This window comes from Alternaria arbusti (assembly GCF_024043155.1).
Source record: "Alternaria arbusti strain BMP 1465 chromosome Unknown scaffold_16, whole genome shotgun sequence".
NCBI classification, from domain to species: domain Eukaryota; kingdom Fungi; phylum Ascomycota; class Dothideomycetes; order Pleosporales; family Pleosporaceae; genus Alternaria; species Alternaria arbusti.
Window position 1 is genome coordinate 114,743 of NW_026249956.1, and position 24,412 is coordinate 139,154.

A 24,412-nucleotide genomic window follows, 5' to 3' on the forward strand; every position below is an offset into this window, starting at 1 on the left:
AACCCCCGTGTGCACAGAATCCGTTCCCCGCTAGTCCCGCAATTACCATAGCGCGAACTACCAATCTGAACTTCGCCTGTCGGGCACCAGAAGTGCCCTGTGACTGCTGTCTCGCAAAACCAACATCCGACGCGGATCACGTTAACCACGCCAAACGCAGAGCTTCACGCGTGGTGGCATCATCCAAACAACGTCTCAGGTCAAACATAGCTTGGGGAACGTTTCCCCGGTTACCTTTGTCCTCCGCGGGCACGCTTCCCCCCGCTGTCATCCAGTCGTATGGATTACTTACTCATGCATGGGATTTTACATCTCGACCGCATGCTCAGAGGATCTGCTGTTCTCCTCTTTTTCCGCGTCAGCGCTATTCTGTTTCAAGTAGGGGAGTCGAAGGGGGCGGGATGACATCGCTCGATGGCGTGCGCCAGGCACGATGCAGGGCACGCTGATCTCGACGGCTTTAATTGTGGGTATCGGCTTGTTGGAAATGCGATACTTAGTCGATGCCACGCCAGACGCGTGATGCGCGGACAGTTTGCAATAAACCGTGTACAGTGTTTGGCTTTTTCTCAACTGCTCGCCTTGATAGTGCCGTTGCAGATTAATCAGAAAAAGAGAATACATTGGGGGTCACGGAGTCATAGTTTGGGGATCGAAGATGGTGAACGCGCAAGCAAAAGCACCGTTGGAACGCGTGAAACGGATCAAAGGCCGATGTCTACTGTTGGCTGAAATGACTCTGAAGTTTACTGAACCAACCTGGGAAGGTTCCTGGGCTGTTTGACATGTGCGTGGCTGGGTGATCACTTAGATCCGGTGATAAGGTTCCTTATCCGTATCAGCTTATCGCCAATTGCGAACGCGGAGAGCTTCCATCATCATCCGCGCATTTCCCACGACGCGTATCATCATAGTAAACACATCGTGTGCTCCACAAAACGCCGTTTCGCTTTGCCAATCCCGCTACACTCGCCCAGGGAGTAACTATCTATCCCCAAGGAACAACCATTAGGTCACACTCCCCGTATTTCCGTCTCCAGCGCCACCCCGGCCTTGCTCCTGGTAGCGCCTGTCTTGGCTTGACACAACGCCTCCCACATCGACGATGTCAAGCCCACATCGAAGATCTCCCGTGCGCAATGGGCTTTTGAAGCTTTCTCCCGTACACCGTGCACGCTCCTCCCAGGTCCTTGGTCGTTAAACGTGCGACCCGCGTGCATGATGATGGCCTGTCAGTTTTTCTGTGGAACCGCAATCGGATCGGCATGACATGAGCGATGGTCAACGTAAACATTTGAGTAGATCATATGCGCGGGCAGATTACCCGCATGTCCTTTGCTGGGACATCGACGATGACGTGCAAATCATCATGGTCCGCGGCCCCGCGCGAAAGGGCATCGAACGATGCAAAGGCCAACCGCCAGGATGGACCTACCCGACACATGCCAAAATGCACACGGAGAAAAACTGTCTCCGCTATAACCGTTGCGCGATGAAACCTTGCAGACAACCTGCTTTTTGGCCTAATCGCTCCGTCTAGACCCTTCCTACCCCGGTTGCCGAAAAGACGTAAGCCCCTCCATGCTGCGCTATATAGCAGGCTACTCATGCGTTGTTGCGTGCGATCGGTTTGACACCTGAGGATCACCTTATTTGGCTGACAATACTGACCACGTTGCTACGGAGAGACAGAGTAAACACCGGAGAAACGGCAGAGTGTTCGCATCGGCTCGATGTCGTGCCGCGAGTCGCGATATCGGGAAGCCTATGTGTAATAGGGGAGAAAAGCCCCTACCACACCTCGCCGACACCCAGACCCGGCCCCCGAGAAAAACACACGATGTCACTTTGTGGTGTAGGAGTAGTTGGATCGATCGATGGCGTCAACGTGGCTTGCAATGCCGACATCCAGTACCCCACGCTAACGGTTTTCTCCTTCTGCCGCTTCTCTGTAACACCGGAAGTAAAAGCACACGTGCGTTCCCTCTGCTGCATCGGAGAAAATCGCTGGAGATCGTACTACGCAGAACTTCGGGTGTGCTTTCTTCTCCATCTGTCCCATGCGCTGATAACAGAAGCAACGGCAAAAGCAAGACTAGCAGCGTGACTTGCGCAGGCACCATATTCTAAACATAGCGAAGGGGTAGCCATGACGACCGACGAACTGTAGGGCCATCGTTCCCAAAAGGAGTATGCGCCTATCGACGGCAGCTTAGTTGTTCTTGCGGATGGCTATTTTCCCGACGCATGAGCCTCAACGCTCCGCTTTCGGAGAGGTCAATTATTGGACCCGGCGTTGAGGCACCGCGGAGGCCCTCAGAACTTCTGTATATTCTGCGCCGATGTATCTCTTTGGGGGAATCGATACGTTACTATCCAGAGACAGCTATCGTCTTGGTAGTTGCCCCGTCCAGTTGGAAGGTATCGAACCAGTCCGCATCTCCCTTCACGCTCTTGAGGTCATCTTCAGCGAGGTTGTGGACGGGAATGTGTATTCAGACGACACCACAACTGACTGTCCTCGTGGATCATTAGATAGTCAAACGATTGGTTTCAAAGGTAACCTTCCAAACGATGAAAGTTGGCCTTTATCCAGCTTCGTAGCAACTATTGGACGGTAGGTCAGAATCTATACCAACACTACAACCGTCCTATTCGTAGGACTAGAGGCGTCACTCAATACATCCAACCCAAATCGACCAAGAATGGACTCTTCATGACAAGCGTGTGACGCCGCTGAATGGAACCATCTCTTGTCTGGGTGAAAGTCTGGCGCGCCAGCTTGGAAGCAGGATGTAGTTCCCTGTGCCGTCACCTTTCTGATTGATGCCCGTCCCAGTTCTTTCACCATCGCGAGGTGCCATTCAAATTAGCGTACCCTTGGTAGTTTTAGCACATTCACACTGAAATATTCAAGTGAAACGAGTTCCGCATTCTTCGGCTCAAGCGAGATAATTGATTTCGACGCACAGGTAGCATTGCATGCGCTCTTACAACATGTTGCAGATCCAAGATTTGGTGGATCAAGATCACGATATTCATTTCGCATCTAGATGCATGAATACCCTCATTCTATCATGTCGACAACCCGTAATTTACGGCCACATCATGCCATTGCCATCGAAGTTCATGCCGGTCAGATCAGTCCTGACATCAAGCGGGTAGTCAGCCGCCTTGAGGTCCCTTCTCCAAGACTGCATCCTCTTGCTGTGCGCCCTCTCGGAAACGCTCAGCTCACGCTTCGCCATGCGGGATGCTTTGTAACCACCAAGGTCTCCGGCAATGCAGTGGCTGACACCGCCCCAGGTTGAATCAGCAACAGCCTTCCAGATAGCAGTCACATCAACAGTCATGGCCTTGGTGTACAGAATACGGCAGTCTGAAGGCTCGTAGACGAACTGGAGAGGAGTGTCGGTCTCGTCTCCATCGCGAATACCATCGCGGAAGTTGACGTTAACCGCGTTGTTGGAAGAGCGGATAAAGGGTGTGTCATCGTAGTAGTCACCTAGTTCCGTCTTGTTGAGCTGAGCGCCTTCTTCAGGCGTAGATAGGTTACCGATGGTGAACTGAGCCACAAATTGAATGTAGTCCCACGGATAGTTGTTCGTTCCCTTCACACCGCCCACGGCTTGTGTGATCCCATCACGAGGGCGGCCTCCCAGTGAGATGTACTTGACACCGGCACGCTGACGCATGAGCTCAGAAAAGATGGTGCATGTTGACGCGCAGTATCCATCTGTGACGACGACGATGTCCTCAGCGGCGAAAGGAGCCTGGGTGTAGTTTGAAAGTGGGCCATATCCGTGGATGTAGATACCACCAGAGTTGAGCGGAGTCAGTGTGTCACTGAGGTTCCAGCGGAAGAGGTTGGTGAAGTTGTCCCCCTTTTGCTCGAGGCCAGGGCCAAACTTGTCCTGCCAGCTCTCGAAGTTTTCGCTGTTGACATCAAGATCAGATCGGTAGTTGAAGACGGAGGACACAACATTGCCAACCAGATCCTCCAGTGTTTCGTTCTTGGTTTCAGCCACACGTGGGACACCCGCGGCGGCTTCAGAGAACTTTCGGTTCAAGATCTCAGTGGTTTCGAAGGCGCGGTAGCGGTCGGCAGCCGCGTGGTCAATCTCTTGCGGGAATAGCAGCTTGTACAGATCGTAGCCGAGCAAGATAGTACCTCCGCCGTTGGCTGAAACGTCAATGACGAGCTTCTTCTTTCCGGCGGACTTGGCCTGGGCAAGGAATTTGGCAGCAGTATCTTGGAACGCTTCCTGTGCGTCAATTCCGACGAAGGATGGCACGGAAAGTACAGCGACATCTGAGTAGTCACCCTCGAGGAAGTAGCCACCGATCAAGTTGTGTGCTTCACGAAGGACTGGAGGCGGGTATCCTGGCGCGGGGATGGTGGGAAGAGGCGTAGCGGAGGTAGTGGCTGTGGGTGTAGGTGTAGCCGAGGTGGAGTTGGACGCTTCGGTCTCGCTTCCAGGCTGGTTGCCAGTGAACCAGAGCTTGTAGAGGCTCTCTCCGTCGGTAATACCATCGAAGGGGATCAGCACCTTGGCGAAGTTGTCGTATGTTCGGCTGGTACCGTTTTCAAAAGTAAGCTCGGTAGTAGCACCGGGGTAAATCCAGCGACCGCGGCCCGATCCCGCAAAGGTTCCAATACCAGATCCAACTGGGCCGAGAGACACAGTCGCGAGCTCGTAGAAGACGTTGTTGTACAATGCGTCTCGGTCCTGGAGGGAACCGTACTGAGCCCAGTGCTCCAGGAAGTCCTTGGCGTCCTCGCCATCGATGTGGGTAATGGGCGAAGGCGTGAATGTAGCATTGCCGAAAGACTCGGCCAAGACATCGGCATAGACGTAAGGCCGGGGAAGCTCCTTTCCGTCGCTCGAAACGGAAACGAGTGGTACAGGACGGGCGAAGTTGAAAACCGTGCCGACTACATCGGGGACGTACACAAAGTGACCATCATGGGTGCTTTGCAAGAGGGTGTAGAGCTCGAAACCGAACTGTTCTGAATTAGTTCATACTCTTCATAATGAGCAGAGAGACATCTTACTTCGTACTCGTTCTTGTACTCTCCTCCATTGACCTTTTCCCTGATCTCCTCGAGTCCGCCCCAGATATCAACCGCTGGCTGCACCTTCTCGGCGTATTCAGCTGGAGGGTCTTTCAACCAGACGGTATTACTTTGCCATTTGAAGTATGGGACGACACCGTCTACCAGGGCAAGAGCAGCGCTCTGGTTGAATGGGACGGAGTTGATGCAGTCCCATGCGAGTTCGGCAGGTACAGTTGCGGTACCTGCGGTGACGTTCTTGCCTACAATCGCAGTGCCGACTTGTGCACAGGGACTTGTCGCGTTGTAGTGCCGTGTATGAATGTGAGGTGCAACAGGCGACGATAGCGCAACCGAGGCTAGCGAGAGACCCGCGATGGCATTGAAGAGGGAAGCCATGCTTTCAACCCAGACAACACGACAAGAACTGGAGGCAAAGATCTCAGGTTCGCCGTGCCCTCGCTGCAGTTGCACGAACTCTACCACTTTATAGCTGCACAGCTTGAACCGCGGACCAGGTAGCGAACTTGCGCGTTCCCGAGAAAGAAGACATCATAGCTGCAGGCGCTACCCTGTACTTGTCATTGCTAGACCCATGTAGACCAAGGCAAACGACGGTCGGGCGAATAGGCGAGGCGGATATGATAGGGAACTAGATTAAGAGCATGCATGCACGAATGCTCGAAGAGGAAGGCCGTGGTGTGCTTGGTACTCTGAGCGATTGACGATCGTATCCCGCACGGCATTGGGGGTTCAGGGCAATACAGGTACCCAAGGACCCAGGGTCGCTTTGATGGTAGAGTGCCCACAAATATGGATGCATCTCGGTGCAATGGTAATGAAGCGCTTGTTTCTTACACAACCAGGTAAGAGATTGGACAGTCGGCCGCTGTAACACTGCGCGAAGCTTCGTGGAGTTGTCGAAGCTTCACAAGCCTTGGGCGCTAGCCCGCCTTTCTACGCTAGATTAGGCAGGCGCAAAGTGCGCGGTGCCGATGCGTCCTATCGAGCGTTCGAGCATTCGTCCCCGCTCTTGCGATATCAGCTTCCGAAAGCGCATTGGGTCTACGGGAATCATGACGTACGACGGAGCTGCAGTGCTTTTGTGTGGCTAGTGCTATGCAGTGCCAGTCTTCAGTACGAAGTACATGGGTAGGCACATTTGAGGCTGAACCGGGGGACTGGTAATTACTCCGCAAGATACAACAGGAACACGAGATTGCTGACAGGATCATCCCGCTAAATTTCCGAACACTGACAGCTGTAACATGTAAGACCATACAGCCTTATAGAATGTCTAACTAATCACCATATAGTCCGAAAGCTTACATGCCAGTCGATATAGCTTGCACCGATGCACTTAGCAGACGGCTTGCGCGTTGATTTCGAGATGTGTTGAAGTAGACACGGGCTGAAAAACACCGCAACCCGCCTTTCACACGTTGATGCATGCACGGATGAGTAATCTGATCGAGGCATAATGAAACACGAGATTCCGTCGGACGCGTTCAAGCCATACTCCAACATCCATCTCCTATCGCCAAGGCCAGTTCATGTGATCAAAGGGCAATCACAGACAGAGTATCATGGAACATCAACTCCTGCCAATTCACTGCAGCATTCAAAGCATGCCATGAAAGGACTCAACAGCGAATTATAGAAAGATGCCAATCTTAAACCAGCATTCTCGCTACTACGAGCATTCTTGGGTCAATGAATGGAGGATGACCAGAGCGATGAACCGAAATGGATCGTAAGATGCCAATCATTAGTTCAAGAAAACCATCCATGGCATTGCCCAACATATCAAGACCTTAAGCTATCTATGGCATTAACAAGGCGGTGCACCAGTTGTTCAACAGGCAAGCTGCTTGACATTCACCCTATGTTTGGTGGAAGACCTTTGTCCAGAACAAAGCCTGAGAAGAGAGTGTGAGGGTAACTTCCTTGGCAGAATCATTACCTGAATGCATATATACTGCTATTGTGTCTCTACCTGAGCATTGGCGCCCAGTAGAAGCCACGAAGAAGACTATACTCGATGACAGACTTTCAATCTTCACTCTCAACGCCCGGTATTGTCTTATATATACCTTCGCATTACCTGCGCCCGAACATGTGAAATAGCGGTTTACGTGGTGAACCACATCCTGGTGAACCACATCCCACACGATGGTGTGAAATACGCGCAGTCACACTGTGTGCGAGCGGTGTCCCTTCGTCCACAAAAGGCCGGAAAATCCGTCAATACATTGGATCATTCCTCGCCATACATCGTTGTACAACGCAGTTGAACAGTACCGCACTGTGAGCCAGACCTCCGTCAATATGAACCACCCTCCAGCACGGTCGCGCGAGCAGTACTTTTTAAGCCACGTCAAGCCGTCGCCCCCTTCAGACGATCCGGCATGTCCCATCTGCAGAGATCCCTGGAGTCCCGATACGTATACCATCATTCGGACGATATGCGGCCATGTCTTCCATCGGTCGTGTCTAGATCGATGGCTAAATGAGGAAGACGGTCGGAACACATGTCCAACCTGTCGTGCAGTTTGTTTTCTCCAGCCCCCAGCACAGGAGACCGTGGTTCAAACCGCAGGCCCTAATGTCGACCACGGATTCGATCCAGGGCTTGGGGTTGACTCAGATTATTTGACCAACACTGTCTTTGGTCTCATGGCTACAACGATCCAAGATATGCTTGGGCCGATTACAAGAACCGAAGATATCCGCAGGCAGTTTGGTATTGATCTCGAAGACCCCAATGATCCCCTGCGGTTTCTTCAAGCCATGAAAAACGTCGTCCATGCAGGTGTACTACAGGGTCGATTTCCGCTAAATCTTCAGGAAGGCTGGATGCCCGAACTAAGGCTCAGACTCGGAGACTGGCAGACTATCAAGTTCCTGATAGCGTCACTTTTCATCTCTGCGCATTGGCGACTGATGACCCCATGGCAGTGGGCCGGCGTACTGGCCGAACGAAATCGGATTGGGCGTGCTGCATCTGACTCGGCGGACTTTGGACCTGACAGGGACTCTTGGATAGAGTACATTAACAACCGTTACAATGCGGGGTATGTGATCTCGATTGACGCCTACTTCCCAGGCGCCGGCATGACACGCTGGAAGGAGACTGATACGACGGGCCAAATAGTCAACGAAGATGAGCTGGACTTGGCCATGATCGACACCACTTTGGCGACCAACATCAACGTTCCGGGTACAGATTTCAGTCCGGGCCCTCTGCTGTACTTCCAGGGTAACTCACTCTGGATTTCGGAACGAGTGATGGGCAACATTGTAGAGTTGAGCATCGACAGGACCTCGCGTACTGTATATATGCGTAGCTCCGCAAATCGCGAGTTCAGGGTAGAGTTCCTTACCCATGGGATACAGGAAGACGGTTGTTTGCCACCAGCTACCTAGGTACGACAAACATGATAAGGCGCGGTGGAGGGGTTTTCCGTTTCGGGTTCTGTTGACAAACTTGTGGAAACAAGAGGGGCGGATTCAGGATATGTTGTCACGCGTGGTAAGAGAAAGAGCTCCAGGGCTGTTGTCGCCGACACGCTAAAAGCTGCCCCACCCGCGTGAGAGCTTCCCAGGTTGCGTCGCGTCGCTCATCGCATCTTCACTTCAGGATTTGGCACTCTTGGTTACGCGCAGGGCTATGTGCGCTCTTTCTTGTAGATTTCCTGCCTTTCGCTCATAGAGTCTACACAAACATGCGATAGTCTAAACCCGACGAATCCACCCATTTCTACTTGACGTATAGCGGACCTATCTCTGACACACTGCAACATAGACAAGATGAAATATAGCGGGTAATCCTTCACCTTCCACACACCTGATGTTCGCCCAGAATTAATACTGTAGGCTATATTTCGTCTCCAACCCTTCCACCAACATCGACGCCTCGCTCGCTATCGTCAACACCCTCATCCAAGGCATCGAGACCAGCTTCCCAAACACCACACGACAGCAAACACCATGGTCACTATCATACCGTGCATTTCGCGACACCATACCTCCGGGTTACCAGCCACCTGCGGGTGCAGACGGTAAACAAGAGCCATACGTACATTCATACCAGCACCTCCTCCACCTTTCGAGCCTCTCGCCGAACCGCACATATGTCTTTGCACAACCGCGAGCGCAACAGGAAACTATGACGTCGATACCGCTGCGACAACAAGACGCACATGCCTCAGTATTGCGATACCAATCTTCCGCTCTGTGGACGCCGAGACACATACTCGCGGTGCGAGAGGGGGCATCATATAGCGGGGGCCTCTGTTCGATACAAATCGGCGAACTACGAGCGACTCGCGAAGGTCCGCAGTCAGGCGCTATCTCATCACCCGGCGTCGTGGTCTGCATTAGCACAACGTTGGGCGCTGAGGACACTGATGGCAACCTGGATTCAGGCTATGGCACAATGGAGAATGGTACAGCGATGGAAGTGGACGAAGAGGAAGTCGACATTGAGTATGCGCAGGCTGTGGTGCGCGACTGCTGGAGTAGGATCAAAGATGGGCGCGATCTGGGCCGGTCAGAGATCAGGGAAGTGATGATGGCTTCGACCACAACGAATAAAAAGGGCCAGGAGCAGGAGACGACGGTGCGCATGTGGTGCGATGCTCTGCGCATGCGCGGATGAGCCAGTATTTGCACGACATCATTTATCATCAGATACCAATATGAGAGCTTAAGATGGACATTTGACAACTGTGACGGTACATGCACTCATATAGCGTAGCACGCAAGTGAATCATGGATAGTTTTACAGTTTGATTGACTATATGCCAGGCCTACCCTGCCTAGACACTCATACGACCGTCTAGTCTCATTGCCTCCTACCGAATCCCTAGGTATCCCTACAGGTATCTAAACTACAACAACGTAAAGGGCAAAGAAGGAAAAAAGAAAGCGAAGGTGGTAAGGTCAAGTATTAAGGCAACATCTTGCGCACATTCAGATTACAACACATAGTTGAAGATCGATCCCCAAAGCTTGATCAGCTCGCGCCATAACCCTAGACCGGACATATGCAAAAGGAAATTTCTTGGAAGGCGAAAGAAGGAAGTAGTAATAACCAGCCAGTAGATGAAGGATAAGTATCGCACAATGAAGAAGATACACGACATCCAGGTAAAGCTTACTGCGCACCAACCTCTTCTTCTGCCCAGCCAGGAAGACCACCGTCACCCTGGATGGCAAGACCGTAACCGCCGTTACCGCTGCCGAAACCACCGATGCCGGAGCTTAGGCTACCGAAAGAGCCCTGCTGAGGTGCTTGGGTTTGCTGCATGGAGTGGTTGAAGGGGCCCTGAGTGAAAGCGGGCAGGCTCACAGCGCGAGAGTGTTGACCACGCGAGTTGAGGTTCGAAGGTGCGAGGAGGCCACCAACAGTAGTAGCACCTGAGCCACCAGCTGACGTACCGTTAATCAGACTGAAGCTCGATGTGCTTTGATGGGAGCTATGAGAGTGATGTGGCTGAGGAGTGTTCAGGTCGGCACTGTAGAAAGCAGCTTGCGGCGACTGGAAAGATTGCTGCTGATTCTGCTGCTGCTGTTGCTGCTGCTGTTGTTGTTGCATGCTGGCCTCGACCTGTTGCTGTTGTTGCTGCTGTTGCTGAGCTTGTAGGTACATCATGAGGGGGTTGTTGTTGCCGGAGTTCATGATGTTACCTGAAGCAGGTGCTTGAACGGAAGGGAACTGGCCGTTGGTGCTTTGGCCAGAGCCTGGTGCGCCAGAGCCAGTCGGCGAGACTGAAGCACCAGCACGGTTGGGATGCAGTCCGTTAATAGGCGATGGTGACTGGAGACCATCGCTACCGGCTTGTTGAGCCTGGGCCTGCTGGCTGTTCATCTGGCGAGGAGGGTTACCGCATCGGTCCTTTCCGAAGTTGACCTTGAATCGCTTGTATTCGTCACGGCCACGGATCGCTTCAATTGCCTTAATGGCATTGGCAATGTTGGTGAAGTTGACGAATGCACAGCTCTTCTCGCGCAGGGTGTTGACCAGCTCGATCTCGCCGTACTCCGAGAAATCCTGCCTTAAGCGGTCTTCGGTCCAGGACTCATCTAGGTTGCCAATGTAGACGTTACGTGAGGCACCACCACTGACAGCAAGAGCAATCGCAGGCGGGAGAGCACCGGAGTGCTTACCCCATCCGATCTTCAAGCGACGGTTGTGGATCATAAGTCCCTGAAGATTGCTAAGAGCGTAGAAGGACGCAGCCGACGTCGGGTCGATGAAAGTAACGAAGCAAATGTGCTTATCCGGGATATACCTGATGTGGTGAAGAAGACCACCGCGCACAACATTGCAGATCTCCTCGATGGTGGTTTCGGGATGAATGTTACCTAGGTAAACTGTTCGGTTGCCCAAGTTGTTCACACCACCAGCAGAGGTCGCGACCGCCGCGGCAGCGACAGATTGCTGAGCAAGAGCATTGGAGATCATGTCGCGGTCAGCACCGTTCAGAACATGAGCGTAGCCAGGCGCGATACCCAGGTACTGCGCGGCGTTCTGCTGCTGGGTCTTGGAAACGTAAGCGCATCGATCCTTGCCGTAGTATACGCGCCTAGGCGCTTGCCACTTTGGCTCCTGGGGAAGTTGCGACACAGCCTTGATGGCATTTCCGATGGACAAGAAGTGAACAAACCCAATAGCCTTTTCCCGGACGATCTTGACGGTATCAATGGGACCAAATTTGCTGAGGTCTTCGCGGAGTTCGTCCTCAGAAACATCCTCGGACAAGTTACCTAGGTAGACGTTGCGAGAGGCACCCGATTGCTGCACAGCCAAGGCCACAGATGTGGGGACCTGGGACGGCTTTCCCCATCCAATCTTGATGTCCTGACCCCTGATTGACAGCTTCTTCAGAATGGCGTCAGAGTGGAAGTGAGTGGCGGAGCTGCTATCCAGGAAGGAGATGAATGCGCAGTTCTTGTCTGGGAGAAGCCTGACGGACTCGATTTGACCACTGCGTACATGGCCGAGGATCTCCTCTGCAGAAGTCTCAGGGGGGATGTTGCCCAGGTATACAGTCCTGCTAGTTCCAGATACAAGACCGGGAGCAATCGGCATTGAGGAGCCGAGTCCACCGAGACCCTGCGCGCCGTAACCAGGGAAACCTCCAGTAGGTGACTGGGGTCCACCAAAAAAGCCACTAGTGGGAGAAACCATGTTCTGGTACAGCTGCGGTGAAAGAGGCTGTTGCAAGGGGCTTCCCATCTGGTTGTTCTGGTGGTTCTGTTGCTGAGACTGATTCTGGCCAGCGAACTGTGCGAAGTTCTGAAACTGCGGGGAAGCGAAAGCCGAGGGCGAGCCTGGCTGGAAGGGGCTACCGAGGAGCAACTGCGAAGGGAGCAGAGGGGTGAAGTTCATGTCGAAACCAGTTCCTGGAGTCTGCAAATCGTTGCCGTTCTGGTTGCCAGGGTTGAGTCTGCCGGTATTGATGGACATGTTGTTCGCCCTCTCCGGGTGTCGGTCGCCATAGCCGGGCTGGTTCGTAGCGAAGGCGCCGTGCGAGAAGCCGTGGTGACCGCCGTTCATCTGCCTGTGGAAGCTCGACTGGAGACGAGGACCGCTGGGGGCGTTCGGGGCGCCGTCGTGTTGCTGCATACCGAGGAGGTGCGGAGGCAGACTGAAGCTGTCCCGCGCGTTTTGAGATAGAACCGCCGTGGTGAAGGTGTATTACTGCGTCCGGGACTCGTTGGACCGGACGGCGAAATATGTATGGCAGAAGGTGAAGTTGCAACCGGTTGCAGAGAGGTCGCCGGGCTTGCGAAGATGCTGCTGTATTACAAGATGTAGAGCGTTCTAGAGGGCATTAGTTTGAGCGCAGTGGAGACGCATTGGACAAGACGTACTTCCAAAAGCACAATGGCAACGAGTCGTTTGCAGGTCTAACAATACAAGACACGCTCACAACGCAGGCAATCGGGGCCTAAAGGATGCAGGCACAGAGGTCCAGAAGGGTACTGTCGCAGGCTTGCACGGTGGACGCAGTGGAGGCGCAATTAAATGCCGTGGGCCAGAGCTGCCGAAGAACAAACTCGCGTGGCTTGTTTGAGGATGCGTGCACCAAAAGAGCGAACAATAAGAATGAAGTGCAAAGAAGCAAGCTTTGCCGGGAGCCTCGATGCGGGGAGAAGAGGACAGAATGAACGAAGGGGATCGAAGAAGAGGGATGCGACCTGAAGTCGGAGCGGAGGAGAGAAGAAAGAGGTCGGTGAGAAATGCTAACTAGCAGGGCACATTAGGAGGCAGCCGCAAATGAGGCAGCCCAAAGCGGACAACTAGCGCACCGCCCATTTTAAACGCGCAGGCCACGTCTGAATCGTGCAAACCACCGTCGCCACGAACCGCTGCCCTGCAGTTCTCTGGCCCCGTAGACGCCTGTGCTAGGCGGCGTGGTATTTCGTGCAGCGACGCGCCCCCGTGCCTGGCGTAGACGGCCTTGTGCTACCAACGGCGCAGCTCGGTATCCTCCAGCGACGCGGCCAACGGGTAATTGCAGATATGCACACTTTCCGTCCCTGACTAGACGAGCCGCCTGATAGTGCTGCTCTTAAGACGGGTCCCTTTTTTCCTTTGTCACGCGAACACGAAAGGGTCCAGATCGTATTGCGGCGGCTCCAGTTCCAGGCGTAAGGATAGCCCTTAGTGCCAGCCTGCCCATCGCCGCGTCTCAGCAAGCCGTACTGAGCGTTTCCGTCTGGTCTGGCTCCGGGGTATACTACTGCGAGCGTTCGCCAGGTGTGGAACAAACACGGAGCGCTCCGTCTTCGGGGTATCAGATGTCAAACGCCATTATGCGAAACCTCCACGTGTGTCATGCTTACCCCTGGGGGTTTGCTGACTTCTAGAATGACGTTTGCGTATTCTGCTGTTTCCAAGGTTGACGTGTTCTGTACATACGCGACCACGGATGCTGGATGACAGGGATTATCCATAAGCGAGCACGTGACGCCCAACTACGAGCGACTGGTCAATCTGTGCTTTCCGGCGATCGTGCATCAACCCGCTGTCAATTCTCCCATGGCACAGCTGTCTCCGTCCATTGCGCAGTGCGCCGTCGTGGCCACGGCGCTCAAAGTGCTGCTTTTCCCTGCTTAGTATGTCTTGCTGCACAATTCTGAAGTTTAGTTCCTCGTCCTTGCTGACCATCTCCGGCAGTAAGTCGACCGACTTCGAGGTTCATCGTAACTGGCTTGCTCTAACGCATTCCCTACCCATCAAGGAATGGTATTACGAAGTCAGACAACCATGCCGTCAACGCCACGCAATTGTTCCAATCTAACACACTCCAGAAAACGTCTGAATGGACCTTGGACTATCCGCCGTTCTTCGCTTACTTTGAATGGCTAATGTCTCAAGCTGCACCCTATGTTGATCCTGGCCTGCTCAATGTAAAAGATCTTGGATACAACAGCTGGCAGACCGTATACTTCCAGCGTACTACAGTCGTTTTGACCGAGCTCGTCTTGGTCTACGCTTTGCACCTGTACTTACACACCACCCTACTTGATCTGTCCGTTACTAAATGCTCGCCAGCTATGTGAAGACCTCAAAGTCCAAAGTCACTGCTCACGCCGCTGCACTATCTGTCCTATTGTCACCAGGACTGCTGATAATCGATCACATCCATTTCCAGTACAATGGCTTCCTCTATGGCCTCTTGGTCCTCTCCATGGTCTTGGCCCGCAACAATTCGACCCTCCTATTGTCCGGTCTGCTCTTTGCAGCGCTCTTGTGTCTCAAGCACATCTACCTGTACCTCGCGCCTGCGTACTTTGTCTACCTTCTGCGCGCTTACTGCTTGGGGCAGCGGTCGTCGTTCCCGTATTTCACTATACGATTCTTCAATTGCATCAAGTTGGGCGTGGGCATCGTATCTGTCTTCGCAGCCGCTTTTGGTCCCTTCGCAATGTGGGGACAGATAGGGCAGGTGTTCAGTCGCCTGTTCCCGTTCTCGCGAGGTCTGTGTCATGCCTACTGGGCGCCGAACGTCTGGGCGATATACTCGTTCTCTGATCGAGTCTTGATTTACCGTATGCAGCTTCCCACTACCACTTTGTATCAAGCTAACACTGCCAGTGGCCCCGCGCCTTGGGCTCCATGTTGATCAAGAGGCAGTGAATAGCGTCACTCGAGGGCTTGTGGGAGACACGTCTTTCGCAGTACTTCCGGACATAGACCCATTGATATGCTTCCTTCTTACTCTTGGAACACAGATAGTACGTGTATCGATATCCTGGGTGATAGATTGAACTAACGTCATCCAGCCTGTCCTCCTCCGCCTTTTGTACAAACCCACTTGGGAGGCCTTCATTGGTGCTGTAACGCTGTGTGGCTACGCATCTTTCTTGTTCGGCTGGCATGTCCACGAGAAGGCAATCTTGCTCGTGATAATTCCATTCAGCTTGATAGCGCTCCAAGATCGTCGATATTTTGGCGCTTTCCGACCCTTGGCTGTTGCTGGTCATGTGTCCCTCTTTCCTCTCCTCTACACGGCCGCCGAGTTCCCTGTGAAGACAGTCTATACTATCTTCTGGCTCGTACTGTTCCTTATCGCCTTCGATAGGCTAGCTCCTGCGTAGGTAACCTGACCTTTCTTTCGGGTCTCTGCTAACATACAATAGTTCACCCAAACCTAGGATATTTTTACTTGATCGCTTCTCCCTGCTTTACATCGCTCTTTCGATACCTCTGATCGCATACTGCTCACTGGTCCACGGCCTAGTGTTTGGTTCTCGGTATGAATTCCTGCCGCTCATGTTCACGAGTTCGTATTCAGCCGTCGGAGTGGTAGGCAGCTGGGTCGGCTTTCTGGTAGTTTACTTTGATTTGTAGATGCATGAGTGTCCAATAAGTCTACAAGATAGATATTGTTAATTACACGACCTGGGAAGTAAGCTCTTCTGGATGTGGCAAACTTGTCGTCCCGATATCTTCTTGAGCAGCACTCGTCTAAAGCGCAATCGCATGCTGTCCAGTGGTAGCCTTCAAAGAGGAGCTCTTTCTGCTGGGCCACTTTGGAGAGTCTCGCGGATGTTTGGAATACTCTAAGGGTATGGCACGCTTGCTACCAGTGCTGCAAATAGGAGATATGGCAGCAGCAGTGCGAGCATGGTAGTGAACAAACTCTCCTGAGTAAACTTGATACTGTGAAGATATCGGGGATGATGTTTGTTATGATATACAATACCATGCCTTCCAACGGGCGGCTGAATGTTGGGGTAGAGTTGTTCGTGTTGGTGTGATTGAGCAAGTGGGTCAGGCTGCCCCCAAGGGTTTGCTCGGGGTGGCTCGAGGCATGAGCTTTTCATGACCGATTATCACAGAACTTGATAATGCACAAGGTTTGCCGAAGTTGAAATAAATGATGCATGCATATCGCAGCATGATAGAGCTCATTGCTACGATTCGAAAGAGTCCAAATATGTTGATATTTTGATGGTAGTGGGGTGTGTAGCTTTGACGCGTGGGTGGTAGGGTGCGAAGGCAGTCCTTGCCAAATCAAGTATGGTAACTAGTGCCAAGGGACTACGGGCCTCTTCCACTACCCTCCGCTCGCTTTTCTCCCCCATTGACTACTCTCCGACTAATCCTCTCCACCCTACCTCACAACTTCCCGACTATCACGCTCTTACCACTCGCGAACTCACCCACACGTCACCTAGACGCGCTCTCGGAACTGATCGACGCGTCTCGGAACGCTACTCGGACCACCGAAGACTGCGACGACGATTTCGAAACACCTTTCCTGGCGCGTAGAGACGGACAATCGATCAACTGCCTACAGAGGGGCCATTGCCCCCACCTCTCACCGCAAATTACCTCGAGCAGAGGTAATCGGCGCGCTTCGATTGTCGCGACACTTCCGAAGTTTGCGACGCGGCACCGTGGACGTCGAACAGGCTACATGAGCTAGGGATCAGGCCAACATGGTATAGTTTGGGTCGCGTTATAGACAGGAACGTGTGCTGATTGTTTTCCAGGTTCTCTACAAGCGTAAACCCGTCAAGTTCGAACCACTGCCGAAGAACCTCGACGACAGCACTGAGGTACGCTACATACCCTGTTGGACCATAGAACATATATGCTAAAGTCGCTGGATAGGTGTGGCATATCGAACAGACTGGAGAGGTCTTCACAGACTATGAGCGGTTCCTCGAGAGGTAAGAAAATATATGGAATGACGTCAGGTAGGTACATGTCGCTCATGAGGTGTAGATTCGACTTCTATCAACAGCGGAGCTTCACATGCCAGGCGACTGGTCATTCAGGCTATACCTATTTCGAGGCCCAGGAGAGCGAGGTAGGCTCCACGTCAATACTCGTCAAGGCCGACGAAGAGGTAACATCCGTGCAGACGGAAGCTTCCAAAGAGATCAACAGCATCTTTCCGGATGGCTTAAGGTCTCCTGTCCTTCACTATGTCCAGTTTCAAGACCACCATCGGATGGATGACCTAGGTGAGTCAGTCTTGCTTGCTTAGCCCAGGAGTGCTGCTGACATACTACACAGTGAATGATGTCTACGATGTATGTCCACGAAGCGAAACCAATACCCACAAGGAAGCCCATGCTGACCTGTTCGCAGCATTTCAAGGAACACTTTATGCTGAATGATCGGGTTTCCGTCGAAGGCGACCACTCGCGCCGCTTCGGCAAGATCACCGAGATTACGGACAGCAGTCGACTGCACAGCATGTTCAGTGGTCAGTCCATGGACGACAACATTCGGACATACACCTACGTCATCACTATGGAAGACAGCGGTGAAACCGTCACCAAATACAAAGCCTCAGAACTCCAGCGCGATCGAAAGACCTATTCCAAGCTCATCCTGAAAGCTTTCCTTCGCAATGCCCTGAAGCGTGAGTCATGGATTGGTGCGCCATGGATGGTCAAAGACAGCTTGGCAAAGAGATACGACATACCCACCAAGCTTCCTGACAAGAAGACCCGGGAGGCTATTTTGGCTGCTAAGAGGGCTACCACTGGCGTACCCAACGGTGTGACCGAACCTGTTCAACAACAATACCCACAGCAGATGCCCAACGGTCATGGTCCTCATGTCAATGGTCATAGACCGCCTTTACCACCTGGACAAGCGCAGCCTACCTTTGTTAATTTCTCCGCAAGCGGCCCTCCGCCCTACGCACAACAAGGTGTGATGCCTCCATGGGCAGCTGGAAACCCTCATCGACCAGCGTATTTTGCCAACGGCCCGCCGATCAACTACTCTGGACCTCCGCAGATAGTGACTGGTCCACCACCCAATTTCCTGGCTCAGGTGCCGCCTGCCCTTGCTGCGCAATTAATGCAGATGCATGCGCCTGGTCATGGCCCGCCCATCAATTTCCCATTCCAAACCAGCTTCAACCACCAGCAAGGTCCCCGGCCATCAAACCTTCCACAGCCTCAACAAGCGCCCCCACCGCCCCGTACTATTGAGTATGTCAAATACCCATGCGAGGACCTAGAGATCAAGCAACCTCGTCTACAGGTCAACCGACCACCATTGAAGTTCCTCTCCGACGACGTTCCTGAAGGAGTCGAGCCGCCGGCTGACGAGAAAAAGACCGGCATCTTGATGAAGAGTATTGGCCCGTTGCTCTGTATCTGGGAGACTCTCAACGTTCACGATACCATCTACATGCTAGACTCTTTCACCTTCGATGACTTTGTCGACGCGATGCGGTTCTCGCATGAGACAGTCGAGTGTGAATTGTTTGTAGAGATGCACTGTGCAATCCTGAAGCAGATTGTCAACGACTCCGGCAAGATCCAGACGTCCCTACCTAACATGGCCGACGGCGAGGATTCATCAGACGAAGATTCGAGCGAAGAGTCAACGCCCACACCTGAGCCGGAGCCGCCTGTTCGAACTACTCGTAGCAGTTTGAGGAAGTCGGGTGCAGCCCAACTTGTTGCTAAACCACGCACACCCACGCCTGAGCCTCCGAAAGAACTCCACAAGGCCGAGGAATTCGATAACGAATTCGACTGGGTCGAGCAGTGCAAGACTCGCAACTTTGCGGACGGTGGATGGCAGGCAGTCATGGTCGCACTCCTCTACCGCCTTTCCTTTGATCCCGCGCGGAAGGAAGCGTGTGACGAAATCCTTGCTGAGCTTGTCCCTCCTGATGAAGAACCTACCATGACCACCATCGCCACCAACTACGCGAAGCTCGATGTCAACCTCCGCATCTCTGCGCTCGAGATGATTCTGAATCTTACTGTTGTCACTGAGAATTTCCGCGATCAGCTGGTCGCTGCCGCCCAGGAAATGACTCGCTTGCGCAAGGAAAAGATTGAGTACCAGCGCAAACGCAAAGAGCTGGCTGATGAACTTTTCAAGCTGGATTTGGAGCGTAAGATCCACCTTCCTGCCAACACGCCGGCGTCGCCTACGGATGCCAAGATGAATGACGATGTGGATGCATCCATGACGAGCGTTAACGATGGGTCTAAGGAACCTGCCGAAGCCGAAGCGGACGGTGGCAACGATGCACCTACTTCCAAGGGCAGGACCCGTCCGGCGAACAAGAACAAGCGCAAGGCGGCTGCTGAAGAAGCTCGTAAGGAGAAGGCGAAGAAGGCCAAGGCAGATGCTGAGAAGACCAAGAAGCAGAAGGAATGGGAGAAACTACTACAAGCAATTGAGAAGAAGAAAGACGAGCTCAAGGAGTGCGAGGACAACATCAACGAGCTTGACGATGATCTGCGCGAAACTCTTGTGCATCGTAGCAAGATTCTTGGCAAGGATCGATTCTTGAACAAGTACTACTGGTTCGAGCACAATGGTATGCCATTCGGCGGTGTCCCCAATAGCTCTACCGCCGAGTACGGGTACGCAAACGGACGAATCTGGGTACAGGGACCGAGCGAGTATGAACTTGGCCCAAACTTGGAGGAACCTGCCCTGTCTCAAGACATGCAGCGCTTTGGCTACACTATCCCGCAGCGTAAAGAGCGAGAAGAAGGCCCGACGCACCTGTCCAACTCGAACCAGTGGGCGTTTTACGACGACCCGGAGGACATTGACAAGCTACTTGCGTGGCTCGATGAGCGCGGCCATCGAGAACGTGTTCTGCGCAAAGAGCTACAAGCGTTCCGTGACCGTATCGCCGAATACATGGTCAAGATGCGGAAGCATCTGGAGGACTCCAACAAGCCCCAAGAAGAGGACGATGATGACAACAAGACAAGAGTGTCGACGCGAAACAAGACCTATGTCGACAAGGACACCCCCAAGGATCGCTGCTTGCTCTGGACCAACAGCATCATGCGTGAGGAGTTTGGCCACAACCACGTCGAAGAATACGAACCGCCAAAGAAGGGCAAGGCGAAGCCTGTCAAGGCATCCAAGGCTAAGGGCCGAGGCCGTTAATGCAGTCTCTTGGTGCCACAAGCCCACGCAAGAGGCGAAGCAAAGTGGAAACGACCACAGGCTTGCTCTAAACCAAGGCCACAAGATGTATATCAGCCTACTGGGCAGCAACGTATTCGAGGATAACGAGCTCCACAGAGCTAGTGAGGACTTTGGCAACACCGCAGTACATTTACGAATGACGACACAGCATACTTTGGCGATCTACGGCGTTTTGATACCATGAGCCTTGGTGCTCAAAGTACATGTTGAGCATTTTAGGGAGTTCGGAAGGATGCAGAGCTGACTGCCATTGCGATGGCCAGTCTTGCCAGCAGACTTGGTTCATGGTTTTAACGGATATCTATCTATGGCGGGTTCTTCGGTGGTGTGCTCAGTCGACATTCTGTCGATCTTGACGTGCATGGCGTTTAGCATTTGTCAAGAGCGCACATTGTCAGTATAGCTAGAAATACCAAAACGAGATTGAATTAGTTTCCGTGTGTCATGTGAAGTATCAGTTCCAGCGCTGCATTCCACGTTCGGCATGAATTCTTGAACTGTTCATGTTCGGTTGGTACCTAACACCTGACTAGCTGGCCATTTCGGGTTAGTACGCGATGCGCGGCTGCTTGACGCGACCGGAGGCCGCCATCAGCAGCGCATGCAACCAGACCTGTCGCCTTCCATCAGCAAGAGACATTTTAACATCGGATACGTCTCCACTACACTTGGAAAGATCCCTCGGAGTGATTAGAGGTCCACCGAAGCACTCCGCAGGCGTCGTAGAGCCGCCAACATGGCTACGAATGGCACACGAAAGGGTGAGCTGAACTCCGCACCCCTCCCCGGCGCCGCTACGATGGAACTAATGTACCGCAGCACCTTCAGCCACAGAATCTGGAGGCAACTCTAGCCTACTGGACACAAGCGCAGTGAAAGACATAGTCAAATCGGAGAAAGCCAGGATCAAGTTGAAGATCAAGAAGCCGGTACCGAAGCCGTCGATATCTGGGAACTGGAAGGAAAGCGACGCGACCAGTACGTCACCCACAGCGCGCTGTATCTGTACATGCACGTGAGTCTACACAGCGGTCTAACATGTTATTAGACGTCGAGACCAAAGCCCCCGCTCCGTCGACCACCTCGCCTGTGATCAATCCTCTGGACGAGAAAACGATTGCCGGCTTCCCCAGCGGCCGACCCCTAGACGATAAAGTGGACACAGTACAATGTAAACACTGTCGCCGACCCGTACTTCGCGCATCGTCTGCGGCGCATATTCGTGAATGCTTGAACAAGAAGCAGGAGAAGCTAAAGAAGAAGAAGGAGGCCAAGGAAGCCAAAGATGCAGCTCTGCGGAAAGAGAAGGGCGAAGATGACGAGGGCGGCAAGTCGCGCAAGTCAGCCATCAAGGGTGCCTCGATAGACGGCGATGGCGCAAAGAAGGGCAAAAAGCGGAAACTCGACGGAGACGCGGAGAAGGCGCCGAACGCCAAAAAGAAGAAGAAGGATGAACCCAAGCAGAAGGGAGCAAAGCCCAAAGGCCCAGTCGATGTTGAGAGGCAGTGCGGTGTCTCTCTACCGAACGGCGGATACTGCGCAAGAAGTCTGACTTGCAAGAGCCATAGCATGGGTCTGAAGAGGGCCGTTCCAGGACGAAGTCTACCATATGACATGTTGCTGGCGCAATATCAGAAGAAGAACCAGGCTAAGATTCAACGTATGTATCCCACAATCACCCAGCTAGAGACATTGTGTACTGACATATTCTTAGGATCTCTCATTGATGCCAACGCGCCCCTCCCCGAAGATCTCGAGCCCTCGGGCGCTGTTGATTCCGACGAAGAGAAAGACTCTATAATGGCTGCCCTCTCTCGACATCGGCCACGGCCCATGGCAACATACACGCATACCTCGCAACGCTCGAAATACCAATACATCCGCATGAAAGGCATGATCCGCTCAGCACTTGGCGCGCCCCCAGGCGGAGGCGGGTCCATGTTCTCGGGTGGTGATAATATGAGCACTGGACGGGGGATGGCACTCGGTATGATGGGCGCGCCACTGAGTGCCACCAATGAGCACTTTCCGCAGAGCGCTGGATTCGGCGCCCCGCTGAGCGCTGGTCTGGATGGTGGAGCAGGGAGCAGGAGGCCAAGTGCTATCGGTACAGGCGGACCCCGACAGATACTCCCTGGACAACTACCCGGACCTGGCCAACAGCGGAAGGGCAGTATAGCGAGTGTTAGCGCCATCTAGGAGGAGGCTCTTCTTCCTAAAAAAGCCATGTTGGAGGAGCCATCCTATGCTACGGGTAAAGACAATGACGAGGAAAAGGTTACGAAGACGAACGTTGACAATCCATGGGAGGGTATGGGAATCGAAGCGTACAGAGATGCAGTGGCGTTCACGGATGGGACATGACTTTCACATGATGGCTTTACATGGGGTGGCACGCTTCGGCAGGGCTATGGAATGTACCCTTGGGTTTGGTTCATGTATTATTTGGGGTCGGGAGTTTGACATGATACCCTCTCAGTTTTTTATGATTACCAGGAGTATTAGACGTTGATATTCAATGGCATTCCTTTGATCTTTGCAGAGGCCTGATCTCTAGTCTAATGCTGACGAGATACTGGGAATGCTTCTAGGGAAAGACGTCCAAAAAATAACATGGCTGATGTGCGGCGAAAGCGGACAGTATCTTAGTAGACGACCATGTTATGACTCCCCTTGCATACCCCAATATCCCACTCTCTGTGCTTTGGGTACCGTCATCTTGAAATGCAGATCATCCTCATCCTCGCCGCTTCCCAATGCATTATCGTCGTCGTCTCCAATATTGTATTCTTCATCGTCACTTCCATGGCGGTATTTGGACTGGTACAAATTCCGATCAAACTCGTCGTCGTCACTCATCTCGTCCTCTGGATAGTCGTTGGCGTAGTAATCCTCTGCATTTTCGTCTTCGTCATCCGTGTCGAACTCTCGGTCGCTGTTCTCGTCATTGTCCCACCAGTCTGCGTCCTCTTCGCTGATAACTAGAAGACCGACCGTGCCTGTTGGAGCGGGGGCGTCTGGTAGAACGGGTTCCCGGACGTAGTGATCGTATACGTATTCGCTGTCAATATCCATGGCGTCGCCATCTGCCATTGTGCCATCTTGGGCTGCGAGGGCTGCAGCCTTGTCCGGGTGCCGTTCTGCAAAGCGTTTCGCTGGCACTCTGGGCTTGTGTTTCGAAGGCGAGGGGAGGGGTATTTCGAGATTGTCTACCTTCTCCACCTCTTTTGACAGGGCTTCCAGGTTGCGCACATCGTTTTCTGAGGGCTCGGTGACGGGTGGTTTCCGGTGTATCGAGGGTTTGGCTGAGTGGTGTAGTGCGCTGCCGGCGCCTGGCCGCTTTCGTGGTCGCGGTGTAGAGTCTGGTGTAGGTTCTGGTATTGGCGCTTGCACTTGCCCGCCTGTTGAGATGTTTTCCTTGGTGACCTCTTGTTCCTCTACGAAATGCCGTTTTGCACCAATCCTGGATACGGGATCGAGGCGAAAACGGCGGGCGAGAGTCGGCGTGGGTGGTGTTGATTCCTGTTGGACATCGTCGCCCGGCTTGGTGAGACGCTTGTATGCAAAGTCGCTGCTTCTTTGTCGCTTGATGTCCTTTTCGGCGTGTTCGATCCTAAGAGAGTCGACAGGCGCATCGGTGCGCTTCCGCTTGATGGAGATTGTATTGGGCGGGAGTTGGTATGACATATTCGTGGCAACGAGAGAAGATGTAGTTCTAGAATACGTCTGGTCTATTCGACGCTCGCAGCTAAGTATTTGGTGGTGAAATGGTGCAGCGAATCGGAGGGGCAGCGCGGGGAGGTGACATCAAAGCATTCCACATGCCGCGCAGGCAGAGCCCCAGTCCACTAGCGCGATCTACACCCGCGTGTCACCCGTCGACTCTCGAGCGCTCCCAC

The 24,412-nt window shown here is 53.1% G+C and overlaps 7 protein-coding genes across 7 annotated transcripts; 4 read left to right on the plus strand and 3 right to left on the minus strand.

The window, feature by feature from the left end:
* Nucleotides 1-3,095: 3,095 nt before the first annotated feature.
* J4E86_009162 (uncharacterized protein) lies at nt 3,096-5,455 on the minus strand (the record flags this gene model as incomplete). The annotated part of the gene is made up of 2 exons (XM_051449668.1): nt 3,096-5,006; nt 5,057-5,455. The coding sequence occupies 2 exons, from the start codon at nt 5,453-5,455 to the stop codon at nt 3,096-3,098; spliced, it is 2,310 nt and encodes a 769-aa protein (XP_051299005.1).
* Nucleotides 5,456-7,587: 2,132 nt separating this feature from the next.
* On the plus strand, nt 7,588-8,482 carry J4E86_009163 (uncharacterized protein; the record flags this gene model as incomplete). The annotated part of the gene is made up of 2 exons (XM_051449669.1): nt 7,588-7,606; nt 7,629-8,482. The coding sequence occupies 2 exons, from the start codon at nt 7,588-7,590 to the stop codon at nt 8,480-8,482; spliced, it is 873 nt and encodes a 290-aa protein (XP_051299006.1).
* Nucleotides 8,483-8,866: 384 nt separating this feature from the next.
* J4E86_009164 (uncharacterized protein) lies at nt 8,867-9,716 on the plus strand (the record flags this gene model as incomplete). The annotated part of the gene is made up of 2 exons (XM_051449670.1): nt 8,867-8,880; nt 8,933-9,716. 2 exons carry the CDS (start codon nt 8,867-8,869, stop codon nt 9,714-9,716), a joined length of 798 nt encoding a protein of 265 aa, XP_051299007.1.
* A 498-nt stretch (nt 9,717-10,214) lies between these two features.
* Nucleotides 10,215-12,689, minus strand: J4E86_009165 (uncharacterized protein; the record flags this gene model as incomplete). The annotated part of the gene is made up of 1 exon (XM_051449671.1): nt 10,215-12,689. One exon carries the CDS (start codon nt 12,687-12,689, stop codon nt 10,215-10,217), a length of 2,475 nt encoding a protein of 824 aa, XP_051299008.1.
* A 1,419-nt stretch (nt 12,690-14,108) lies between these two features.
* On the plus strand, nt 14,109-20,471 carry J4E86_009166 (uncharacterized protein; the record flags this gene model as incomplete). Its single annotated transcript, XM_051449672.1, has 12 exons — nt 14,109-14,185; nt 14,247-14,325; nt 14,381-14,574; nt 14,625-15,121; nt 15,168-15,307; nt 15,356-15,666; nt 15,713-15,800; nt 17,072-17,137; nt 17,193-17,251; nt 17,307-17,548; nt 17,601-17,617; nt 17,676-20,471. 12 exons carry the CDS (start codon nt 14,109-14,111, stop codon nt 20,469-20,471), a joined length of 4,566 nt encoding a protein of 1,521 aa, XP_051299009.1.
* Nucleotides 20,472-21,249: 778 nt separating this feature from the next.
* J4E86_009167 (uncharacterized protein) lies at nt 21,250-22,712 on the plus strand (the record flags this gene model as incomplete). Its single annotated transcript, XM_051449673.1, has 4 exons — nt 21,250-21,274; nt 21,333-21,491; nt 21,562-22,173; nt 22,228-22,712. The coding sequence occupies 4 exons, from the start codon at nt 21,250-21,252 to the stop codon at nt 22,710-22,712; spliced, it is 1,281 nt and encodes a 426-aa protein (XP_051299010.1).
* Nucleotides 22,713-23,174: 462 nt separating this feature from the next.
* J4E86_009168 (uncharacterized protein) lies at nt 23,175-24,200 on the minus strand (the record flags this gene model as incomplete). Its single annotated transcript, XM_051449674.1, has 1 exon — nt 23,175-24,200. One exon carries the CDS (start codon nt 24,198-24,200, stop codon nt 23,175-23,177), a length of 1,026 nt encoding a protein of 341 aa, XP_051299011.1.
* Nucleotides 24,201-24,412: the final 212 nt, after the last annotated feature.